The 21,840-nt window shown below is 36.3% G+C and overlaps 1 protein-coding gene across 1 annotated transcript; it reads left to right on the top strand.

Moving 5' to 3' along the window:
* Window positions 1-2,467: 2,467 nt before the first annotated feature.
* On the top strand, window positions 2,468-21,840 carry LOC136247501 (sushi, von Willebrand factor type A, EGF and pentraxin domain-containing protein 1-like). Its single transcript, XM_066039224.1, has 14 exons — window positions 2,468-2,663; window positions 4,087-4,296; window positions 8,332-8,505; window positions 9,251-9,265; window positions 9,793-9,957; window positions 10,329-10,502; window positions 13,123-13,305; window positions 14,126-14,308; window positions 15,076-15,255; window positions 15,928-16,218; window positions 16,629-16,808; window positions 18,002-18,184; window positions 19,375-19,428; window positions 21,332-21,840. Exons 1-14 carry the CDS (start codon window positions 2,582-2,584, stop codon window positions 21,670-21,672), a joined length of 2,415 nt encoding a protein of 804 aa, XP_065895296.1. The 5' UTR covers window positions 2,468-2,581; the 3' UTR covers window positions 21,673-21,840.

Raw genomic sequence — 21,840 nt, 5'->3', positions numbered from 1 at the left:
AACAGTCATGTCAAATAACTACTTAATGCCATATCAGTGGTATCAACTGTTCTGGTATTGTAAGTCAACCTTTTTCTGTAGCATGAATTTTTGTTTACAGTATGACAATTATTTTGCCTATTATGCTAGCATTATGCTTGATGCTTTCAGGCACCTATTATGCTCAAAATTATGCCAGCATAATAAGCTGGTGTCTAATGTAGAGTAATTCGGCCAGGTAGAATAGTCACCTGAACAGTCTAATATTTCATATATTGTGACAAGAGCAATACTACACAATTATATGCTATCTAGTTGTACAACTGTGTGTATGTGGAGTGGTAATTTAATTTAAGAATAATAACATTAATACCCTATCTGTTTGTGCTACAGTAACAAAGAGAAGAAGGTATATTGTTGGGTGGTACGTATCAATTACTCCACACTAACTTGCTTGCAGATGTCAGGGCTTTAAGTATCCCGGAACTAAAATATTTCATGATCATGTTGCCATACATTCAAAACTTTGAAGCACTAAACACTTTACCCACAAATGAATTCTTATTGTATTTTTCAAAAGTAGGGAGTTTGCTATTAGTGATGCTATACCTATTAACACTGAACAGTGCACATCTCTCAACCAATCATGTATAATCAATCGTGTACGTGTGTGCGTGTGTGCATGTGTGTGTGTGTTTGGTAGAGAATAGATTGATAATACATATTTTTAGATAGATACATATTTTAAACTCCATACTATCGGCTAAAGCCATTCTTCCTTGCAGGAGACAATACAATACATACGTACAATACTATATGTGACCGGATTTGCAAAAAGGTACCTTTTTCACACACAAAATTTGACCCATTTTGTGGACTTTAAAGCTTCATAACTTTTTGATCATGTCATATAATTGCTTGAAAGTTTCAATGAATGTAGCCATAGTATCTGGCTACATTTTGATACTAAGAGCAAGTTAATTGGTATTAGAAGTCAAGTTTTACATCATTTTGTTTGCTGGTATGTCAAATGTGTGGAAAAGGTACCTTTTCGCAAATCCGGTCACATATTATCTATGATACAAGTACAAAAACAAACACTACAGTTAGCTACAGTTATAAACAAGATAATACATACACAAAAAATAATCATTACAAAAACTATTAAGATGGTGTCTGTTAATGGTATTGTGAGCTTTTAGCTGCTGCATCCAGAGCATTTGGTGTACTACACAATGCAGTTTCTCAAGACAGAACAACACTACCAGGAGGCTTTAATGTGTATCAGGTGTGTGTGCTAAGTGTACTACTGTATGGAGGGGAGTGTTGGACACTGTACAAGCAACACCTATTTTATCTGAATCATTTTCAGAATTGGTACATGTATCCAAAGCAACCAGTCTGATATGGAGTGATTCTGAGACCATCACTGACAAGTTGGTTAGATTATATAGAGCCTAATACATGCATAGATATAGCTAGTAATTATCTTATTCACTGTAATAACCTGCAGCTGGCTGCATGTAGAAGGAAAATCAAACATTGCAAGTTTCAAATACGTAATAAACCACTACTGTAACATGATGCAAATTATTAAACTCTCAAGCAGCTTATTTTACCTGCCCAATTGCCAGGTCTTCCTTGTTAGAGTTATACAAAGCCAAACATACTGTACATAATACATGTACATATTGTACAGATATACACAAAGTGACATAATAGCTTATACTACACCACACATACACACACACTCACAACACTAAAATAACATTGCAAAGAAAAAAAAAATGTACAGCTGCTCACAAGCTTTCAATGCTAGCTGAAAAGAAATTTGTACCACAAGTGAGTGTTTTTGTACTGAAAAAAATTGCTTCAGTGTTATCAACATCATTCGACTCAGTGAGGTGGCTAAAATTGTTTAACAGGTTGAAGGGAGAATTGAAGCTAGTGGAGTTCCCCTATAATGATGAAACACAGTAGCTATACAAACAGAATTGTAGCCAACAGCTAATCTGAGAAAATTAACCAATTCAGTTACATACTGCACGATAACGGAGTTATGCAAACCATAACCAATGAACCCAAATCACATGACACTGAAACAAGGGAGGTCCCACAGGGGCAAACCATTTAGTCTCATGCCAGAACGTTTTTCTCTCTCTCCCTTTTTGTGTGAAAATTCTCTGCCCCACACATGTACAAAAGGAAAAAAAAAGCGGTCTGGGGATGAGACTTGAGATGAGATGCTACTTGTCAATTCATTATGGTTTCTGTAAGAAGTTTCTTCTATGACTCCTGATCCTTCATCACACCATCTTAGCTTAGCTGACTATCAAAAACTAACTCAAGATAGCTAGGTACTTAGTTAGCAATAGGGTTGCAGCTGGGGCTAGGCTCCAATTCTTTGTGGACAACGCTTCTATATAGTAGTCTATGCACTAACCGATGGCGCTGCCGGCTCAGTGTAATGACGTCACAAAATTAATTAACCACACAAACACAAAGGCGATACCAACCCGTACATGTGCTAGTAGTGGTGATTAATAAAATCAGTCAAGCAGCAGCTGGTGGCACAGTTAACAACGTGTAGTGGCTGTTGGTGATGTCTACTGATCGAGTTGTAGTGTGGACTTGTATCTTCACCGCTTGTCTCCTACAATCCTTCACTGTACTAGCGTCCAACCGTAAGTGATCGCCGTACCTCGTGTGTATTGTGTGTTGAGTACCGGACCGTGATTGCTGATAGCGAGGTGGTTAGTAATGCAGCCTTTTCCTTGGCATTTTATTGACGCGGCATCCCCGGGCTGTTAATATAGCTCAAAGTCAGTGTCGCAGCAGCTTTTAATTCATTAAAATGTCTAGGCTACCCCAGGCCGTGAACCAGATGAATTTGCTCGTTGTCATGACATAGATTAGATTAGATTAGATTATCGATTTTTGTCAAAAGACAAGGGTCACACAAAAGGCAAAGCCTGCAAACGTGCTCCCCTTACAAAGACATACATACATACATACAGTTACAAGTACAAAATAAAACATACAGCAAAAACATGACACACGACAACTACATACCTATACAAAAAGAAAACAAAGAGAAAATTACAAAATCAGGTTAGCTGAGCAGAAATCGACGAAGTGCCATCCGAAAAGGAATTGCTTTGGAAATTTGTAAAATTTCTACAGGTACTGAGTTCCAAAGAAATGGAGAATTTACATAGTTGGAGTTTGTAAGGATTCGAGAGTTATCCACCTCCAAGCAGGGGACACAATTCCATACATTTACCCCAGGAATCACCAATGTGCCAGCTGCCCCTAACTTGGATACAAGTTTAGGTTACAAATTCTACCAATGCCCCTACCCTGAGGACAACTTTGAACCACAGATTTCCAGATGACATATCTCCTCATTCAGGCCCACCTGCTTGAAATACCTGGGATAGGAGAAAGCACATACTGTTAGTGGGATTAGGGATTATTATCCAAAAAGGAAGGCATACATTGATTTCCCAGGATGTGGACTTTGTACATATCACTGCTTATCATAATTTGTGTTCTGTGACCTGTAAAAAAAAACTGTTCACCTTAAATGTGTACAATGTTACCCACTGACTGGTGGCATAGTTAGGTTTCACTGTATGTCAACAATATTAATTAGGCTTTAATAAAATACATTAAATTAACCACTCTACACTAGGAATGAATTTAATTGGTGTTGATAACTTAAATCATGTGAGGTATTTGATGTTTGTTTTATTGGTGGCTTTGTATTGTGTTCCACCCATGTTGTTCAGCATTGCCTGTTTGTGGTGATGATGTTGATTGTTTATTGTTATCAACTTTTTGACATCAAAGTGAAAATATTGGGTGACGATCAGATGTAACTGTTACACCATGTAGCAATTGTTTTATTATATTTAGTTCTGGTTGTTGATGTGAGATTTTGTTCAAACTCAAATATTTTGTAATAGCTGAATTTGTAAATACATACGCACATACGACAACTGCAGAGGCGGTTGGTCATATATGTCATTCAAACAAACAAAGAACCTATTGAACATGTATTTGTGTGTACATTAATAAGATGTGTATAATTTCCTATTCCTCCAGTTCCCCATCATTGTCCAGAACTACAGTTAATATCAGTTGGTCGTGTTACACCATATTACACTGATGAGAACTATCAACCAGCTGTTATTGGTGATGTAGCAACATACTCTTGTGTACAAGGTTATCAACTAGTTGGTGATGTCACTAGATTGTGTATACTGAATAGTAATGGAACAACTCAATGGACTGGAACTGAACCATATTGTACTAGTGAGTGTGTGTGTTTGTGTAGTGTGTGTTTGTGTGTGTGTGTGTGTGTGTCCACCCAGCTGTTTAAATGGTGACCTGGTGGCCTGGTGTCAACTGGGGAAGTAGCCCACCCAGCTGTAACATCATTGGGCACCTGGTAGTACTGGGGAAGCAAATGCCAATTGTCCGTGTCTCACACATTGGGAGAAGGTCCAGTACTTCGGGTACCCACACCTTCACCTGTGGGACATAATACACCTTCCTGTGGGTTACTAATTCTACCCCAGGAGGATTAGCCTGTGCTGACTACTAGCACCTGAGTAGTGTACAGTTGACCCAGTGCTGGTTCACTGGGTGCTAGCACGGCAGCTGAAGGCTTTGCGTTGCTTTTTTGTGCGTGTTTGTGTGTGTGTGTGTTTGTGTGTGTGGCAGCATAACAAAATGGCTATGTTGTTTCCCTGGTTTGATGCTGGATTTTACCAAGTTGTTGTGATGTTGTTGTTTTTTTGAGCAAGAAACTTTACCTTTTTCTACCCAGCTGTATAGTGGATACGTGGTGGCCTGTGTCATCTGGGAAAGCAGCCCACCTAGCTAACATCAATGGGTACTTTGTGTTTACTGGGTAAGCAAATGCCCAACTGTCCTTGTCTCGCTTAGTGGTGTTGGGGTCGTTGTGGAACTTTAGGTTCCACGACCTCTCTCCATGAGACCTCCACAGGTTACTAGCCCTATCCCAGGAGTTTGCTTGCACGGCATCCCAGTGCTGGTTTGATGAATGAAAGTGGCTTTGTACTTTTGCTTCTTTTGTTTTGTGTGCATGTGTGTGTAGTCATAGTGCATGCATGCGTGGGTGGGTGCGTGCATGCGTGTGTACGTGCGTTTAAGGACCTTGGGTGCCTTTACTCTTTTTCTCCACAGTAATATAGTTTTTGTTACAGTGCAGTGCTAGTGCTTGCAAATAGACATGATATACATGTGGTTGTAACTGCACTATACTAACATTATTCCACAATATTATTTGTGTTACCCCTGGTTGTAGGAAATGTAGTGACATGTTAGATAATATGTTATAAATGACTTTCATGTCTGGACCAAAGTTTATTTAACATTACTTCATTTGTTGTCAGACATTTCAGTATGAATATTACATTATCACACAGTGAATATGATAGTCTGGTTAACAATTATGTACATGACCATTAGTGGGTGATTATGCTTTAACTGTCTGATGATAGTGATGTTGTATGACTTTGTGGCTTTGAAGTGTTCACTGAATGAGTTTGTGTATTATTAGCCACTTGTAGAAACCTGATTTTCAACTTTTTTTTTAAAAAGAAGTTGTGTTGATTTTTAGGCATTCGTGTAGATTGATAGTTGGTTTAGTCTCAGTAAATTCAAGTGTTAATGTGATACTGTGCTGCTAATTTTCTAGTGGGGTAGTATTATTAATGAAGGTTTAACGATTGGCTAGGAACTGTATTGGGGGTGAGTTTGAGTGAGCCCTACACTGTTGTGAAGTTCTGTGTGGTTCATATACACTAAAACGTTGTGTTAATAATCTGGAATCTTGTGAGTATTTTTGGCAGTGAATGGTCCATGTGATCATTCATACCAGTTGAGTTAACAGTAGAATTATACAGCATCCATATATGGTGCTTTTATAAATAATTTGCTAAACAAGTACTGGGGCATGTCCATAGTCCCATTTACAACCAGACCTCTTCCTAATAAGGACATCACCTGTTCCAAAGCAATGTGGGAGTTATAGATAGCCTATTGATGTGAAGTCATTATCCAATTATCTCTTTGATAATACCAAATAAGGCAATTGTGTTTACAATGGAAATACAGAACATGTGTAGTGGATGCTCAATGAGATATAATCACATCTTTATATTTGTATTAACCTTCTATATATAGCCTCATAGTCTATGTACACTAGTGTTAGACACTCCCAACAATCACCCATAACCATTATAACCATATATGGTAGTATCATCTCAGTTCCTCAGTGATCAGTCCACAATACAACTATTGTGGGTAACATGTGTTAGTGATCTCATAGAGTTGTTGACTTTGTTATTTTATCAATAACATGTGTTATTCTATCAATAACATGTGTTTAATTCTATTAAGGATTTAATAGTATTGTTATGTGAACTAGTGTCCTTATAAAGTAATGCATGACATTCACTTCTCAGAATAGATACACAGGTTCTAGTAGTTCTCGTGTTGTGACATCAGAAGTCATGAGCAGTAATTATAGTTTGACAAGACTACTGTTTACTCCACTCCATAAAACAGACTTGCGTATAATTTATTTTAGCAGTGCTAACCAACCTCCTCTAGAATGTACTTGTATTGCACATCAGAGGAAACGATTTTCAGATCCCCAGGATTTTTGGCTCCTTAGGCATTTGCTGAGATAGCAAGTTGTCTGAAGATCAAGTCACTACCTAATATGGAGTTTTTCTGCATTCAATAAGTCAGCCATCATGTGGGTACCCAGTAGGTGAAAAAAGTGTGACCAGATCTGTAAGAATGCATGTTTGCACCATTCCTTTGGGTATCTAGATAAAGGAAATGTAATAAAATGGAATTATAAAACTTCACACAATCACAAGCACTTTCAGAAATTATTTGTGACGTAAAGAAGTAGCCCACTTATTTTCTCGCTACCTAAACTTCTATATAGTAAAGTTTTAGACAGGTACTAAAGGGATACCATGTAAACATTTTTAAAACGTGTTACCAAGATACCATTTACTAACACATGTTGTACTAATTTGTAGTGTATACATCACTACTGACTATTACCTGTACATTATGGTAGTACTAGACAGGATAAGCGTATTCATGAATGTGGTTGTTTAGTGTTTTTTGCTTTTTTTTTTTTTTTTTGAAAAAAAAAGACACAAGAAGGTTTTTAAAAGACACTTGTGGAATTTAAGGAACTAAGGTCTAATATACACATAATTTATGTACATAAATGTTTACCAAATAATTGTGACTTGTGTATATACGCTCAATGGTAAAATCTGGAGAGGCCATGTAATGGATGAATGTTATTTTGTCATTGAAAACAATTCAAATTCCCTCAATAACACATGTACATACGTGACCGGATCTGCGAAAACCTGACATAATGGTGCACTTTTCAAATTCTTTAATATTGAATATTTATAATCTGCTAAACTGAGTGCATTCTCTGGCCAAATTTCAGCCTTGTATGCCAACAACGTTTGGAGTTACAGCCCTACAAAGTAGCAGCAACAGAAAGATCGATTTGTACAGCAAGGATTTGGAAAATAAATTACAGGTGCTTACAAAACGACTGTAGGTTACAAACACAATGCAGTACAAGAGTTGCAACTTGCACCATCGTGTTCGCCATGAATAGAGGAGTCTATTACATGGTGAGTTTTGTCTCCTACCACCTTTCTTCACTACATACAGAGACGAAATCAGTGAAGAAAAATCGATCGCATACAACCGTTTCGACATGACGTAACCAAACGCCCATAACTTACGTATCCTTTAGGCTACTGCTACAAAACAAAAATTTCAAACCCCTCTTGAGTAGGCAAATAAGATGGTACTGATGATTTTATCATTGCATCTTTTCTTCGTTAAAAAATTTTACAATTTTTTTTTTCATTTATGCAAATATTTTACACATTACAATAATAGCCTATACAGAAAATTTAGGCTTGCTCCATTATGTCAGGTTTCCGCAGATCCGGTCACATATTTTAATACTGTAGTTAAACCAGATGTTAGCACATGTTACAATTACATCTGAAAACTGTTACAATAATTTGTGTGTGCACATTACAGTCTTCTGTTGGCAATACAGTGAAACCTTGCTTAGTAACCATCTCTTTAATAAAACCACCTCCTTAGAGTGACCATGTCAAGTAGGTCCCAAACGTTGCTAAGATGCCTCATTAATAAAGCCACCTCATTATTGAGACCAGTTCCAATTCCTGAGATTCTCTGTACATTATGTACAAAATGTTTATCATAATATTATAATACTTGTTGTTGTTGTTCTAGTTGTATACTGTGATGATCCTGGTATTCCTAAGGATGCTATTCGTCATGGTAACTCATTTCAATATGGAGAGAGGGTGTGGTATAGTTGTCACAATTACACGCAATTGGTTGGACCCAGGTACCTCTGGTGTAATGGTGATGGAGAGTGGTCGGATGAACCTCCTTTGTGTAGAAGTATGTTATAAAATTATATGTTTGTATTGTAATTGTACTAGTACATAATACTGTTTGTTTGTATGTACATATAATACTACGTAGGCGTGTGAACTCTTACTGGATGAACCAAATAACTGGTCAGTTATTCCAGTTGTCAGTTATTTGTTGCATAACCGAATAACCGATCTCTAAGATATTCACTCAAAGATGTATGTTTGGTAGTTTCCTTCTGGTTTACCATTGATATTAGATATTACAGGATTCTAGGTATAACGATTTGGTTGCTATAAGGACAATTTGACAAGCTACTAAGGATACATAGTTTACGTTGTTAGTAGAAATGTCATTCCATTCAGTTAACCAGATAACCAACAGTTATGATCTGCTCAGTAACCACTTGTGATATTCTGTCCAGTTTCACAGCTCTAAGTATTGTGTGTACGATTGTGACTGGTTCTGCATAAGCTTAACTTGTTATTTCACACATTTCCAATTTAAAAATTACGTTTTCTTTAACAAGATCCCTAAAGAGGCTAGCAAGACCACACGTAGCAGTGAAGAAACAACATTATTATATGCATTTATGCATTGTAATAAATACCTTTAGACAATTACACAAACAAGTTGAGTTTACAGTATGCAGTTCCAGTTCCAGTTTACACACACATACCACATTGTTATCTTTGTATAGTTAATGTAATACGTGTTGTAACTCTTACCAACATGTAGTGGTGTTTTCATTACTCTTTTTCTTTTGCTCCAGGTTACAACAGAAATGGTAAGGATGTGTGTGTGTATTGGGTGTAATGTTTATTGGCAAAGTTCTGCTGTAAGTTACTAGTCCTCCTAGCTTATCCAGTAGGACTAGGAAATAGACTTCAAAGGCCCTTGTTTCCCTACTTTATTTTTCTATGATCCTTGTTGGTCTGGTATTAGTAGGTCGACTGTCCCATGTCTCACATATGTGATGGGTGGCCCCTGGATAAAGCTCATCACACAGTACAGTCTCCTGTGGTGTACTAGTGCTGAGTTGCGGTAGTGTACACACTACCTAAGGGCTTGCTTTTGATTTTGTGTGTGTGTGTGTGTGTGCATGCGTGCAAGACAGATAGTATGGCTATGAACATTCATGTACAGTGTTAAGTCTTTGTGTCATGTGTCTGCATTCTGTGAACTATGTGTTGAACTACTGTACATACTTGCTGCAGGAAGCAATTTAGCTATCTCCTTGATTTGTAGTCATGTTTAAGTAGATGTGTCACTCAATGTGTTGTTGTCTTCACAATTATCACATTCTTATTACAGCTGTTTGTCCACCAATTGCTCCATTACACAATGGCCACACAGTTGGTGGTAAGAAGATTGGTGAACAGTTGTGGTTTGCCTGTAAGAGTGGATATACCTTGATTGGTCCCTCTACTATCAGATGTCAGCTTAATCGTACCTGGAGTGATAAACCACCCATCTGTGGTATGTATGTTAATAGATCTTAATTCACGCACATGCGCACACACACACAGACAAGGTGGTGTTGTATGTAAACAACATTAACATTCTGCATGTGTTTTAAGAATCAACGTTCAGACAAACCCACACACAATCGTACGTAGTCTGTACTAAAGTTAAATTCAACGTAATTCCACATATTGTTAGCTTCCTTAATTGTACGTATCAATTTGTTCACCATATCAATCCTGGACTGAAGGCTTTGTAAATTCTACACAACTGTCTAACGTTTACACGACATAGTTTTGGTAATATGGTCACATGTGCTCTAATAAAGTAGTCACTCTCCTAATCGTTTTGTATATATCTCATTTTTCTATGTACCCTCCTTGTAGTCCAGGGATGTACTAATCCACCAGTCATTACTAATGGACACTTCACCTCATCATTTGCTCCAGTTGGTTATACCATCAACTACAAGTGTGACTCCTGCTACAAAATGGATAAAAAGATTGAACTGAAATGTCTACCAAACATGACCTGGTCACAAGCACACCCAAAGTGTGAAAGTATGTACGTAAGTTATAATTGCTGTATATCAGTAACAACTCTTAGTAGGTTGAATACTGTAAGTACATAACATTATCTTTGGAGGCTTTTTCTACATGATGGTCATTAGCCGTAGATATGCAAAATCCAACATGATCATGCAACCACAATTTTATTAAGCAATGTTTACAATGGATGAAATAGATGCTTATTATCAAAATTTTCAATCCTTAAACCCACAGCTGTTTTATGAAATGTAAGCAATAAAAATGCATAATTCAGTAAACTGGATCACAAGCATCCCTTGTGAAACTAAACCCCATAGCACAAATACTGTTAAATTTATCTAGTAACGACAAAAACTATTAAATTTTGGTTTAAATGGTCCCATACTTTGTAGTGTCCATCCAACCCAGAGCTTCCCGCCTCATTTTGAAAGAGCAAAAGAACTATCCTTCCGTCTTCCTTCTTCACATAGCTATGTACAAACTCAACCGTATTTCATCATATTGATTTTCTCTTAGTGTCATTTTTCTCTTCACATGATGGTGATTCAGTTGATATATAGATATTACTGTTGGATGAGCACAATGACAATACGAAGGCGAAAGGATACATAATATTTCGGCGTGTCGTAGTGAGTGAGCTCCTTGGTATATGTTGAAAGTTTATACATAGATAGCTTACTCTTTGCTAATTAATAAAATCTGTTTTCTAAGCAATCGGACGAACGTTTCATGAAAGATGCCTGTTTGTAACTACCTATATAAATTGACAAAGCATTGTGCATTTTCAATTCATTCTTTATCATATCCGCTTTTCTGGATTATGCAGGTTTAAGGGTGCTAGCAGGTTTTTGAAGCCATTCAAGGGACAACCCACACAACTACATGCGGTTGTTACATCATAATTGGCAATATTACGCTATGTTAGGCGTGTTTTGCGCCAAAGAAATTGGCCAAGAAACAGCCTGTTTCATTTGAAAACTATCACAAAAATGATCATCTAGGCGCCCAAGAGTGACAATTAGCCTGAAAGTAAGTGCTAGTGTTGAAGACACATGGGAACGCAAGCTGATTTGTAGCCAACACACGTTCTTCCTGTGTTTTCTCAAGTGATAGTGTATGCTGGTAAGTTATATTTGTAATTGTACACCTGTTCTTAGTTAGAGACAATGTTCCAGCTGGATTTATCACCCATTACAAGACACTGACTGCATTACAAGGCGAGGCGTTACCTATCGAAAAGCAGACTTAGCGACTCCACAACCAACAGGAAGGTGTCCCAGTGTGTAAAGAAAAGGAACAAGAGCTTTTCTTTAGTTCAGAACTTCATTTATAACTAGTTATTTAATAAAGTTGGCATTTGTGGTTTATTGAATTTGTTGTAATAACTGGTCGGCGTGCACATGTTCTACACTGCATTGTAAAAGGTGATATTCTGGAATACACGATAGTCGGATCTCTACCAAACTTTTGGTGGACTATCAGTGATAAGTTTGCAAACTTTTAGCACATGGAATTATAATTGTTGTGATCCAGCACGAAGTTACAGGGCCCGGAAGTCGAAGTTCACTCGTGGCACTCGCTCTTTGTTTTATAACTCAAGAAAGAAGAAGTGCAAAGACAAATCCCTGCGCTAAGTTTCCACAAATTTATTGAAGAATCTTTACAGCGAATTTGATGCTTGTGCAAGCAGCCAGTATCTCGGAATAAAAAAATGTATGGGTTAACTTTGAGAGGCTATAGTGCATGAATGAAACAAGGTACAATCTCATACTTTGGTCTCTGTATAGTAGAAAGTTAGGTCAATCTTCGAAGCAGTAGTTTAGATTCCTGTAGCTTTCTTTTTGCCTGCATCAAAGATAAAAGGAACAGCATTTATATGGCTTCAAAAAGACTAGCACCCTTAAGGCTTAAATGTTTTATTCTTTTGTGCAGGACTAACAGTAAAAACCTTGAGATCATCTTATTTGCCTTCTCAAAAGGAGTTGGAAAATTTGTAATATGCCATAGGAACATAAGTTATAAGTGTTTATTTATGTCATGTCGAAGAAATAATGAGACCAGTCTTTCTTCACTAGTTTCATCTTTGTCTTGGTAAAGAAAAACATACCTAGCAATGAATTCCTGGTTTATGTCGCGTTTTTACACATTAGGTCAAATATACTGTACCTAATACTTTAATCTGAATAGTTGTATAGTTCATGATAAGGTTAAAACAAATATTTGATTTGTTTATATATTTGTTTGTTAAATTTGGATACTAAATTTACCATTCAGGTATTTGTTTACTAGTAAAACATATAGTTGAAATGGTTTCAGTTATCATCTATATTTTTACAAGATGACCTGTTGTGCCATTATAAAGGCAACCATCATTGATTTTTAGAGAGAAAGTGGCCAAGCAAGTCACAATATGTAGCTAAATTCTAGCACTATTGCATTAATCAAAATGTCAACAAATATTTTGGTATTCGCTCGTTAAGACATCCAAATATCCAGATACTAAATTTGACATTTGTTTCAGCTCTAATTCATGGTTGTAGTAAATTAACTTGTAGCTTGCAAGTTTTGAAATTTGTGTAGTACTGTGCTAAACCGAGGCTGTTTAATTGTTTGTTTAATCTCCTACTTGTAGGGATAACTTGTGATAATCCAATGAGCACAATGTCAGAGAAACGAAGTCACCAATTTTTCTGTGATGCTGAGCTGGTGTTTGAGTGTGAAGAAGGATTCCGGATGGTTGGCGTAAACAAGCTACGTTGTATGGAGAGTGGAAACTGGTCAAATTCAATGCCAATTTGTGAATACATCCCTCCAAGTATGAATATGTGCATATATGTTTGTGTAAACTTGTCCAATTAGAATTTTTTAATATTGGGAAAGGGAATATCACGAATTTTGTGAGTTGAAGTGCTCCACAAATTAGCTTCCACAAGATCATGCTTTATAGGTTATAGGAATCCTCAGTCACTGTAACAAGCGATGGCTACATTAGAACCATTTTGTAAAAAAAAGCACTATAAATAATTTTATAATTATTCTATAGTAATTGTTAAGTATCAGTGAAAAAAGACACAAATTGAAATATCTAAATACATCACTAGATTTGCCTTGAATTTCATGGAGAGTATAAGAATGTCTTCGTTTCATATAGTGAATCATACACGAGTTGTGTGTGTTTGTTTACATTGCAGTAATACGTAAGTTTATCGTCGCCATTTCTCTTAAACAACCTTCTTGCGTGATGGATGCCATAACTGTTCTTTGATGAATGCCCCAGTTAATGGTGAACTTAATGGCACAAGTCCCAACTCGGTAGCCTGTAACTTATCAATTAAATGAGAATCTGTAATTTATTTTCCGTCTAGTCACTGTGCAAATCAAATGTTTTACTCTTCTTGTTGTCTATCACTACAACTCCAAACATACTTACCAAATAAGACTGAAATTTACAGCCCAATGTTTTTTTTTACCTCTAAACAACAAGAAGTTGTAAAATGAAGTCGAGAAAAAACAAACAAATACATCAGGTTTTCGCTCAGCGGGTCACATGTTGTCCATTTCTCTGTTAAGCTATTAGTTGTAATCATATTATCCTGAGAGTACTGTATTTACATTTTATTATTGTCCATGTACAGTTGGTAATTGTCCAGAATTACCTCCTCCTGCTAATGGAGCAGTATCATACAGTAGTGATGATGGTAGAGTGTTTATAGCAGAGTACACTTGTAATACTGGATATGGTCTTATTGGTGGTGATATGGAGAGGTTTTGTAATAATGATGAGAAGTGGAATGGAACAGCTCCATCTTGTAGTGATGGTAAGAATGAGTTATTGTACTGTAGTCCCTCAACCTTTATATTGTTTATCAGCTGTTCAGAATGACCATTCAATTATAGTGTTTGAAATGTAGATGTGTGTTCTATTAGAGTACTTGAAAGAGCTTTGTATTGTAAGTATAATTGGATTTTAGGATATTCAGTACTTAATAAATTTAAGATAGGGGCCATGGTACAATACCTTGTTTTCTACGGAGCTAGATTGTTGAGGGGCATGGCTTCAGCACTCAATATTAGAGGTGCGGTGGCGTGTTCTGATTGGGTATCACCCATTGCAATTGCTCAATAAGCCCAGCTTAGCTGCTATCTACACTAGTCTGTTAAGCACCTCAAATAGTTCTGTGGCATACTCCTTCAAGGAAAGTGTCGGCAAACAAAGGCACATCCCACCCGTGAGTTTGTTGTTGACTGGTGGATGTTAAGTAAAATAAACAAGCATACAGGAATTAAAAACAATGAAGATATACAATAGCTACTATTAGGAGCACTCTATCACGTACTTGCTCATCCCTCTCAGATAACTCGTAAGTAGAGCTGTTATGAGCAAAAATCTCTGCACAATTCATGTGCAATTTTACTTGCCAATCAAACAAGTCTACTCATGAACAGTGCAAGTGAGTGTGACGTTGCATTTGAGTGGTATTGTAGCTAGAACCAGTCATCTCTCTGTCCCCGGGTTTTCCATGGTATACTGTGTGATTAAAATTGTTCTTCATATGCTATTTTAAACTTTTCTACTCAAACATAGAAAATGAAAGGTGTCCCTTCCTGGAAGCTCCTTCAAATGGTTTTGTAGTCATCACTGGATTTCAAACAGAATCTAATGCCACTTATTTCTGTAATGATGGTTATGTGTTGATGAATGGTGATCAGGTACTGGAATGTATGCCGGACCATCACTGGAGTGGAAAACCTGCTTCTTGTCAAAGTGTGTAATTGTGAAATGTACAACATTATAGAATGTATCGAGGTACGACCATAATGTCAGTGTGTGGTCTTAAAGGTGCTATATCTTTATAGATCAAAGGTTGCCGTTTTTACAACATTTACATAACTATGTTGATCAGTTTTGGTTCGTAGTACAAACCACTGCTCATAAATTAGCCAATACCTAATTGATAATGTACTTAATAAACACAAAGATTATATATTGATCTGTATAATGTATAGTGTGTAAAAGTTGAGCTGGATCCTGAAAAACAGTTAAAAAATTAAAAGTAGATTTTTCTTAGTATAGTTAACATTTCTGTCAACCAGATGATTAGTGGTGATAGCAAATCATCAAAGACATACATAGTTTGGCTTCTTTAATGGAGATTCCTCTTTTATGGCTTCCAGTAGGAAATATATGGTGAAAATTGTATAAATATTGTCAGACATATGAATGGATTTTGAAATATTTTTAGCGGTCATGCAGTACTACAAATGAGCCAAATTTCAAGATCATGTGTATTTGGATCATCCATGAGTTATTAAATGTTTTTGAGGATCCAGTTCAATGCATACATACTATAAGTGTACATTAATTTTGTATGCATAAAACTTGAAAACCAGTTTCAGGCATTTACATACAATTCTGCAATTGTTTGTCTCTTTACAGAGATGGAGTTAATGTGTACATCACCACCTCTAGTAGTCCATGCTAAATATGAGATCACTGTACCAGCCAACTCTAGAATTGATAGTGACCAGCTACACAATAATGTGGTAGTGATGGGGGGCATTAATCAGAGTGAGAATGCTACAACTGTCCAGCCAACTACTCTGATGTTCCTAGTGGGTAGTGTTGCTAGCTACTCTTGTAAGAAGAGATTTGTTATGACTGGAGGTGGTCCATCATTAATGTGTTTCTCTAATGGATCTTGGGTTGGAGATATTGGCAAGTGCGAAGGTAATTTTTTGTAAAGTTAGCAAACTGTATGATGCACTCATACCTATAGTGCAAAATTTTAATTTTGATGATTTGTATTACAGCTTATCAAAAACATCCCGCTCAATTTCTTACATTTAGTGCATTTTGTCGAAACATTACTCGTGAAGATGCTCGGATATCCAATTTATAGTGTATATAGTACGTACAGTTAGACCTTCATTATATGAACCTTTAAATTGTTTCTAACTGCAGTTACTGTTTATTTGAGTATACTCCATTATCTGTGCAAGTGTAATTACAAGGGAAATACAAGTGAATTTGTAAATCCTATTCTTAGAACCTGCATAGCAGTTTACAGAGTTTAATAGGCCTCATTGTGTGAATGTACATATATAGTTATGTATTATTGATTGAAATATATCTTCTAGCTTTACAGTGTCCACAACCTGAAGAACATCCAAACAGTTTTGTCATTGCCAATGATCTGTCCATTGGATCCCAAGCCACTTATCACTGTTACCATGGTTATCATGCTAGTGTTAACACCTCGTTATCCATCACATGTCAAGAGTCCGGTAAATGGACCAGTCTTAAGGGAAAATGTTCTGGTATGACTTGTTTAAGCTGTTGTGGCTATAGTGAATTGTTAATCCTGAAAAGTAAAAGTGTATAAACCAATATGTCAGCACGTCTGCAATACTACATGGAAATAAAACTTTCTAATTGTTATTATCGTTACACAATATACACTACTTTACTTTCAGTGTAATAAGAATTAAAATGACTCTGTAGAGTCTGGGTAGTGATACGTTTAAGGAAACTAATGAACATGTATTTGATAAGCACATGCACCTTTGAAAAATCTTTTCATGGGTGCTTGTTTATGGGTTTCATTTTTTGAAGTGATATATACCAATGTTGAAATCTAGTTTCTGTGTAAATCCTCTGTGTGAAGCATGAGTTTCATACTGCAAAAGACAGTTTTCCTTAGTACATAGGAATAGTGAAATTATTGGCCATTTGTATCAGGCAAAATTTTGAACTACACTTCTAGTGTTCTTCTCCTGTATAGCTTCACCTCATGGAGTTCATGTTCATCCACATGTGCCTATCAACCATGATTGAGTACAAAAATAAGTATGCACTAAATAATAGTTAGACACCAAGACCAAGGGAACTAAGCAATTTAGTAACCCTGATGGCCCGAGGCTGTAGCGTCCCGAGCGCAGTGAGGGCGCTACTAAGGGCCAGAAGGGTTACTAAATCGCTTAGTTCCCGTTGGTCGCGGTGTCTAACTTATTTAGACTATGGTTTAAAGTACATACCTTATAGCCAGAGCATTAGGGTGGCGTGAAAGAGCAATGCAGAATAGCAGAACGGATTCTTCCTGAAGTCCTTACAACGCCCACAAAAATAATTATTCAACCGGTAACCAGAGTTACGGCTAGAGCTATAGTAGATATGCCGCTTAGTCTACTATTTCTCCAGAATTATTCACAGAACACGGAGAAGAATTGTATTACAGTATTATCAAGTACTCCAGTGTACCTTTCGTGTTATAATTATTTTTCACGTACAAAATTTCCTGAGGGCGGGTTATTAAATGAACATGTGTAGGTGACTAAATGAGCATGTCAGGTGACTAAGTGATTTAGTAACCCTCTAAATGAGCTATATCATAGTCTAAATAATAATGTGTACTGTATATGTGCATTTATCAATACATCATGCTCTAAGTTACATAGAGATTTACCTGCAAAAAATTTAGCAAGTGTAATTATACAGCTTTTTATATTTGCAGCTGTAGAGTGTGGGTACCCTCCAGTCAAAGATGATGTTGTTGTCAAGGGATCAAATTTCACGTATTCTTCAGAAGGTGTGCTGTTGAGATGTAAACGTAGCAAGGAACAACGTCGACAGAAACCTGTTCAGATTAACTGCTTATCAAATTCCTCATGGAGTGTGCAAGAGTTTTCCTGCTCAGGTAATGTGCGACAAACAATGTTGTGACTGGATTTACAAAAAGGGGACTTCAACACACATCCAGTCCATTGAAAGACTGTAATTTTGATTTGACATAGAAATCACCTATTTCTCTTTTATGTTGTAGGTTTGCAGACATGTACCACTTAAAGTTTGAAACGATGTTAATGTACGTTTGAGAAAAATACGTTTTTGTCAATCCAGTCACGAATAATTACTAATACTATATGTGACCAGATCTGCGAAAACCTGACGTAATTGCATTAGCCTAAATTTACAGTTTAAAGCATTGAATACAATGAGTGAAATACTTGTGAAAAAATTCTGCAAATTTTTTGAATGCATCTTTCTTAGTGAAGGAAGGGACTAACAATAACAACCTGGATGTCATCTTATGTATTTGCCTGCTCAAGAGGAGTCGGAAAATCTTTGTTTCATTGCAGTAGACCCAAGGATATGCAAGTTATGAATGTTTGCTTACGTCATGTCAAAGCAATTGTACACGATTAATTTTCATCATAATTTTGCCATTGTATGCAATGAAGAAGGGCGAGTAAAGGAAAAAATTACCCAGTAATTGATTCCCCTGTTCATGGCAAACACGATGGTAAAAATGTTAGCTCTGTACCTCAATCTGTGGTAAGTACAACCATTTTTGTAGGTACCTGTAATTTATTCTCCCTATACTTGCTGTACAAATCAATTTTTTCTGTTGTTGCTACTTTGTAGGGCTGTAACTCCTAAAGTTATTGGCATATATAATTGAAACTTTGCCAGATGGTACACTTGGTAAGTAGATTAATAAACAGGAATTCGAAAACATACAATTATGTCTGGTTTTTGCAGCTCTGGTCACATATATTCTAAAAGAGTTTGTTAAACTGTGCAGTGATTGCTTTATTAAAGTACTTTAATGTTTTGTGTATAAATCAAATTCATAGTCAACTTTATGCTTTATTACACTATAGCAACCTTTTCCTTCAGTATGGTTACATGTGTAACAGCTAGTAACCATTAAGTAAATTTATCACCATCAATCAGTTAAACAGAGATAATTAATGTCCATATCATTGTAGTCCTTTGTAATATTTTAAATACAGTTGGGATTTTAATTTTAGTGAACAGAAAGTGAAAGTATGTATTTTGTGATCAGCAATATAGTGTTGTGAACCATGTAACTTTCTATGTTAGATGGGGCTTGTCCGGTTGATGTCAACTTTGACGTCTGCAACTATACCAGTTTTGGTAAGTATACACAGTAATGTGTGTACCATTATTATGTACATGTATACACTGTATTTTGTGTATAAAGAACTTCAATACAGATATATATATATATCAGTCAGTCGCTGGACAGCCAGACATTTGCTGTCCAAATAGCCTCTGTGTCTGACCATAACTCAGTTTGCTTGTAATGTCTAACAGAAAAGGGATGGAGTCTAAGGAATACGTGTTTGGTTTATCGCTTGTACTGCTAAACATGACTACCACTTGGTTGCTAGGAGACACTACATTCTTACAACTCAAGGGGGGTGGCCATGGGCTTATTCCCATTCAATTAGCAATGTACAGTAGCTCACAACAAGAGAAACAAATCATGTGAACAGTTAATACCAGAATTAATAACATGTACAATCTAACTGTTAGTTGAAATGTCCCACTCTGTCCTACCACGACCGATCAAGCCTGCACACGAAGGGACGTCATGACCAATCTACTGCAAAATGTTACATTTGTCTCTGTCAATAGTTTCAATTCTACAGATAGTATTGTGCATGTGACTTACGTATGAGACACAAACAGCAGACACATTGTTATCATCAACACTGAACTTCCTGTCCAATGTCTTTACTAATTAGTTTCACTGAAGAAAAGTGGTCTGTTTTTTATGCCTGCTTTTACCAGACCATGTGAGGACCTTTAAGCTCAACTTCTTGTAACTATGTCATGACTACCATTGTGACAGTATTTAAGTTGATAGATTATATTCAATTTGAAGACTTTAATCTCATGGTGTTCTAATAGTTTTGGCCTGATGAAATAAAACTGTGGCTATAGTTATAATGTCCTTGTGAATACCCTTGAGAACCAGTAGTACTGTAGCTCTAATTGTACACATCTTGTACATGTAGTTCAAGTTGTGGGAAGAGTTCTAATACAATGAGTGGTACAAATGATATTATGTGACCATCTCAGTGAAAACCCATCTAGTTTGCACAACGTCCAAATTTCTTTTTATTTTCTCAGCATTATCTCCATAGTTCAAGGAATGGTTCAACAAAATTTCATTTGATTATGGCGAGTAGTTTGGAATTACACCACTAGACAGTAGGAAAAGAAAGGAAATCGATTTGTACAGCGACTATACTAAAAATAAACTACAGGCACTTACATTAGCAGTAATAACTTCCATTTAAATTAGTCTACAAAGTTGGGATTTGGCTTGCAGTGTTCACCATGGATTGACAGATCAGCCAAGGTAAAGTTTTATTCCTGCAGTCATTTGCGCATAGGTGCATGGAGGCAGTTTTATTGAAGAAACAGTGATGATTTTGTTTACATCTACTGCATCGTAAACAAACACACTTTACACGCAAACCACTTGGGCTACAGAAATGAAACAAAGATTTTTGAACTTCCCATGAGTAGGCGAATAAGATGGTGTATGGGTTTAATTGATTTAACACTTCCTTTCCTGAGTAATGGCTTGATTAAAACTTGTGCAAGATTTTCTTTGTAACATGCATAATTTCACCTTTTAAAAAAAATTTATTTTGTTTTTCTCAATACACATGTTTGTGCGAACTAGACAGGTTTTTGCTGAGACGGTCACATTTCTGTTATACTTGTACCCTAATAATGCTTTTGGCCTTTATATTACACATGTATTAAACTGTATGTATACAATCCATATGTAAATGTAATGTACGGCATGTATACATACTTGTAAATTATCAATTTTCACAGATTTTGCGGTTGCTTGGCTTTCCACGAAATTTTTATTTAACAATTATGAGTGTTAGCTCTATATGCTTTCTAGTAGGTGAGCCTCAAAAATAAGACCACTAAAATTTGTGTATCTGAAAATTACGTACTTCGAAAAATTGGGAGCTACTGTATGTTACATTCTGTGTTGCTTTTTTTATAGCATTAATTGGTAAATTGGAGTCACTTAAGAGATCAATCGCATTTGTTTCGGTGACAAAGTATCTATACCAAGACATACCAAAGCGAAACAAAAAGCTAAAAATTTCTTTGGCCAGTCCAGATGATGTCTTGCCAACCACAATGACATGCTGTAAAAGACTATCAGTGAACTCAAATTACATTTTTGCTGGGACATATCTAGTTGATGGGAACAAGCTAAAGCCTATTGTTAATGGATGTAGAACTATCTACCGATTGCCGACAGATGAAACCTCCTCAGTTGATACAATTAATCACAGTTTCTTGGATAAGTGTCAATTTAGAATATTAGCTTCTAATTGACCGTAAAAAACTCAACTGTATGATTATTATTGATTTATTTAACTTTTCTATCACAAGTATCTACAATTAATAACTTTTGTATAGCCTCATACTTACATACTATGTACTGTGTGTACGTTTGTATGTGACCATCTGATTATTATTTTAAATGACAATGTAATATTCCTA

This window comes from Dysidea avara, chromosome 2, assembly GCF_963678975.1.
Source record: "Dysidea avara chromosome 2, odDysAvar1.4, whole genome shotgun sequence".
In the NCBI taxonomy this organism is placed as follows: Eukaryota; Metazoa; Porifera; class Demospongiae; order Dictyoceratida; family Dysideidae; genus Dysidea; species Dysidea avara.
Note: the sequence above shows the minus strand (reverse complement) of the source record. Positions and strands in the feature narration are given on the sequence as shown.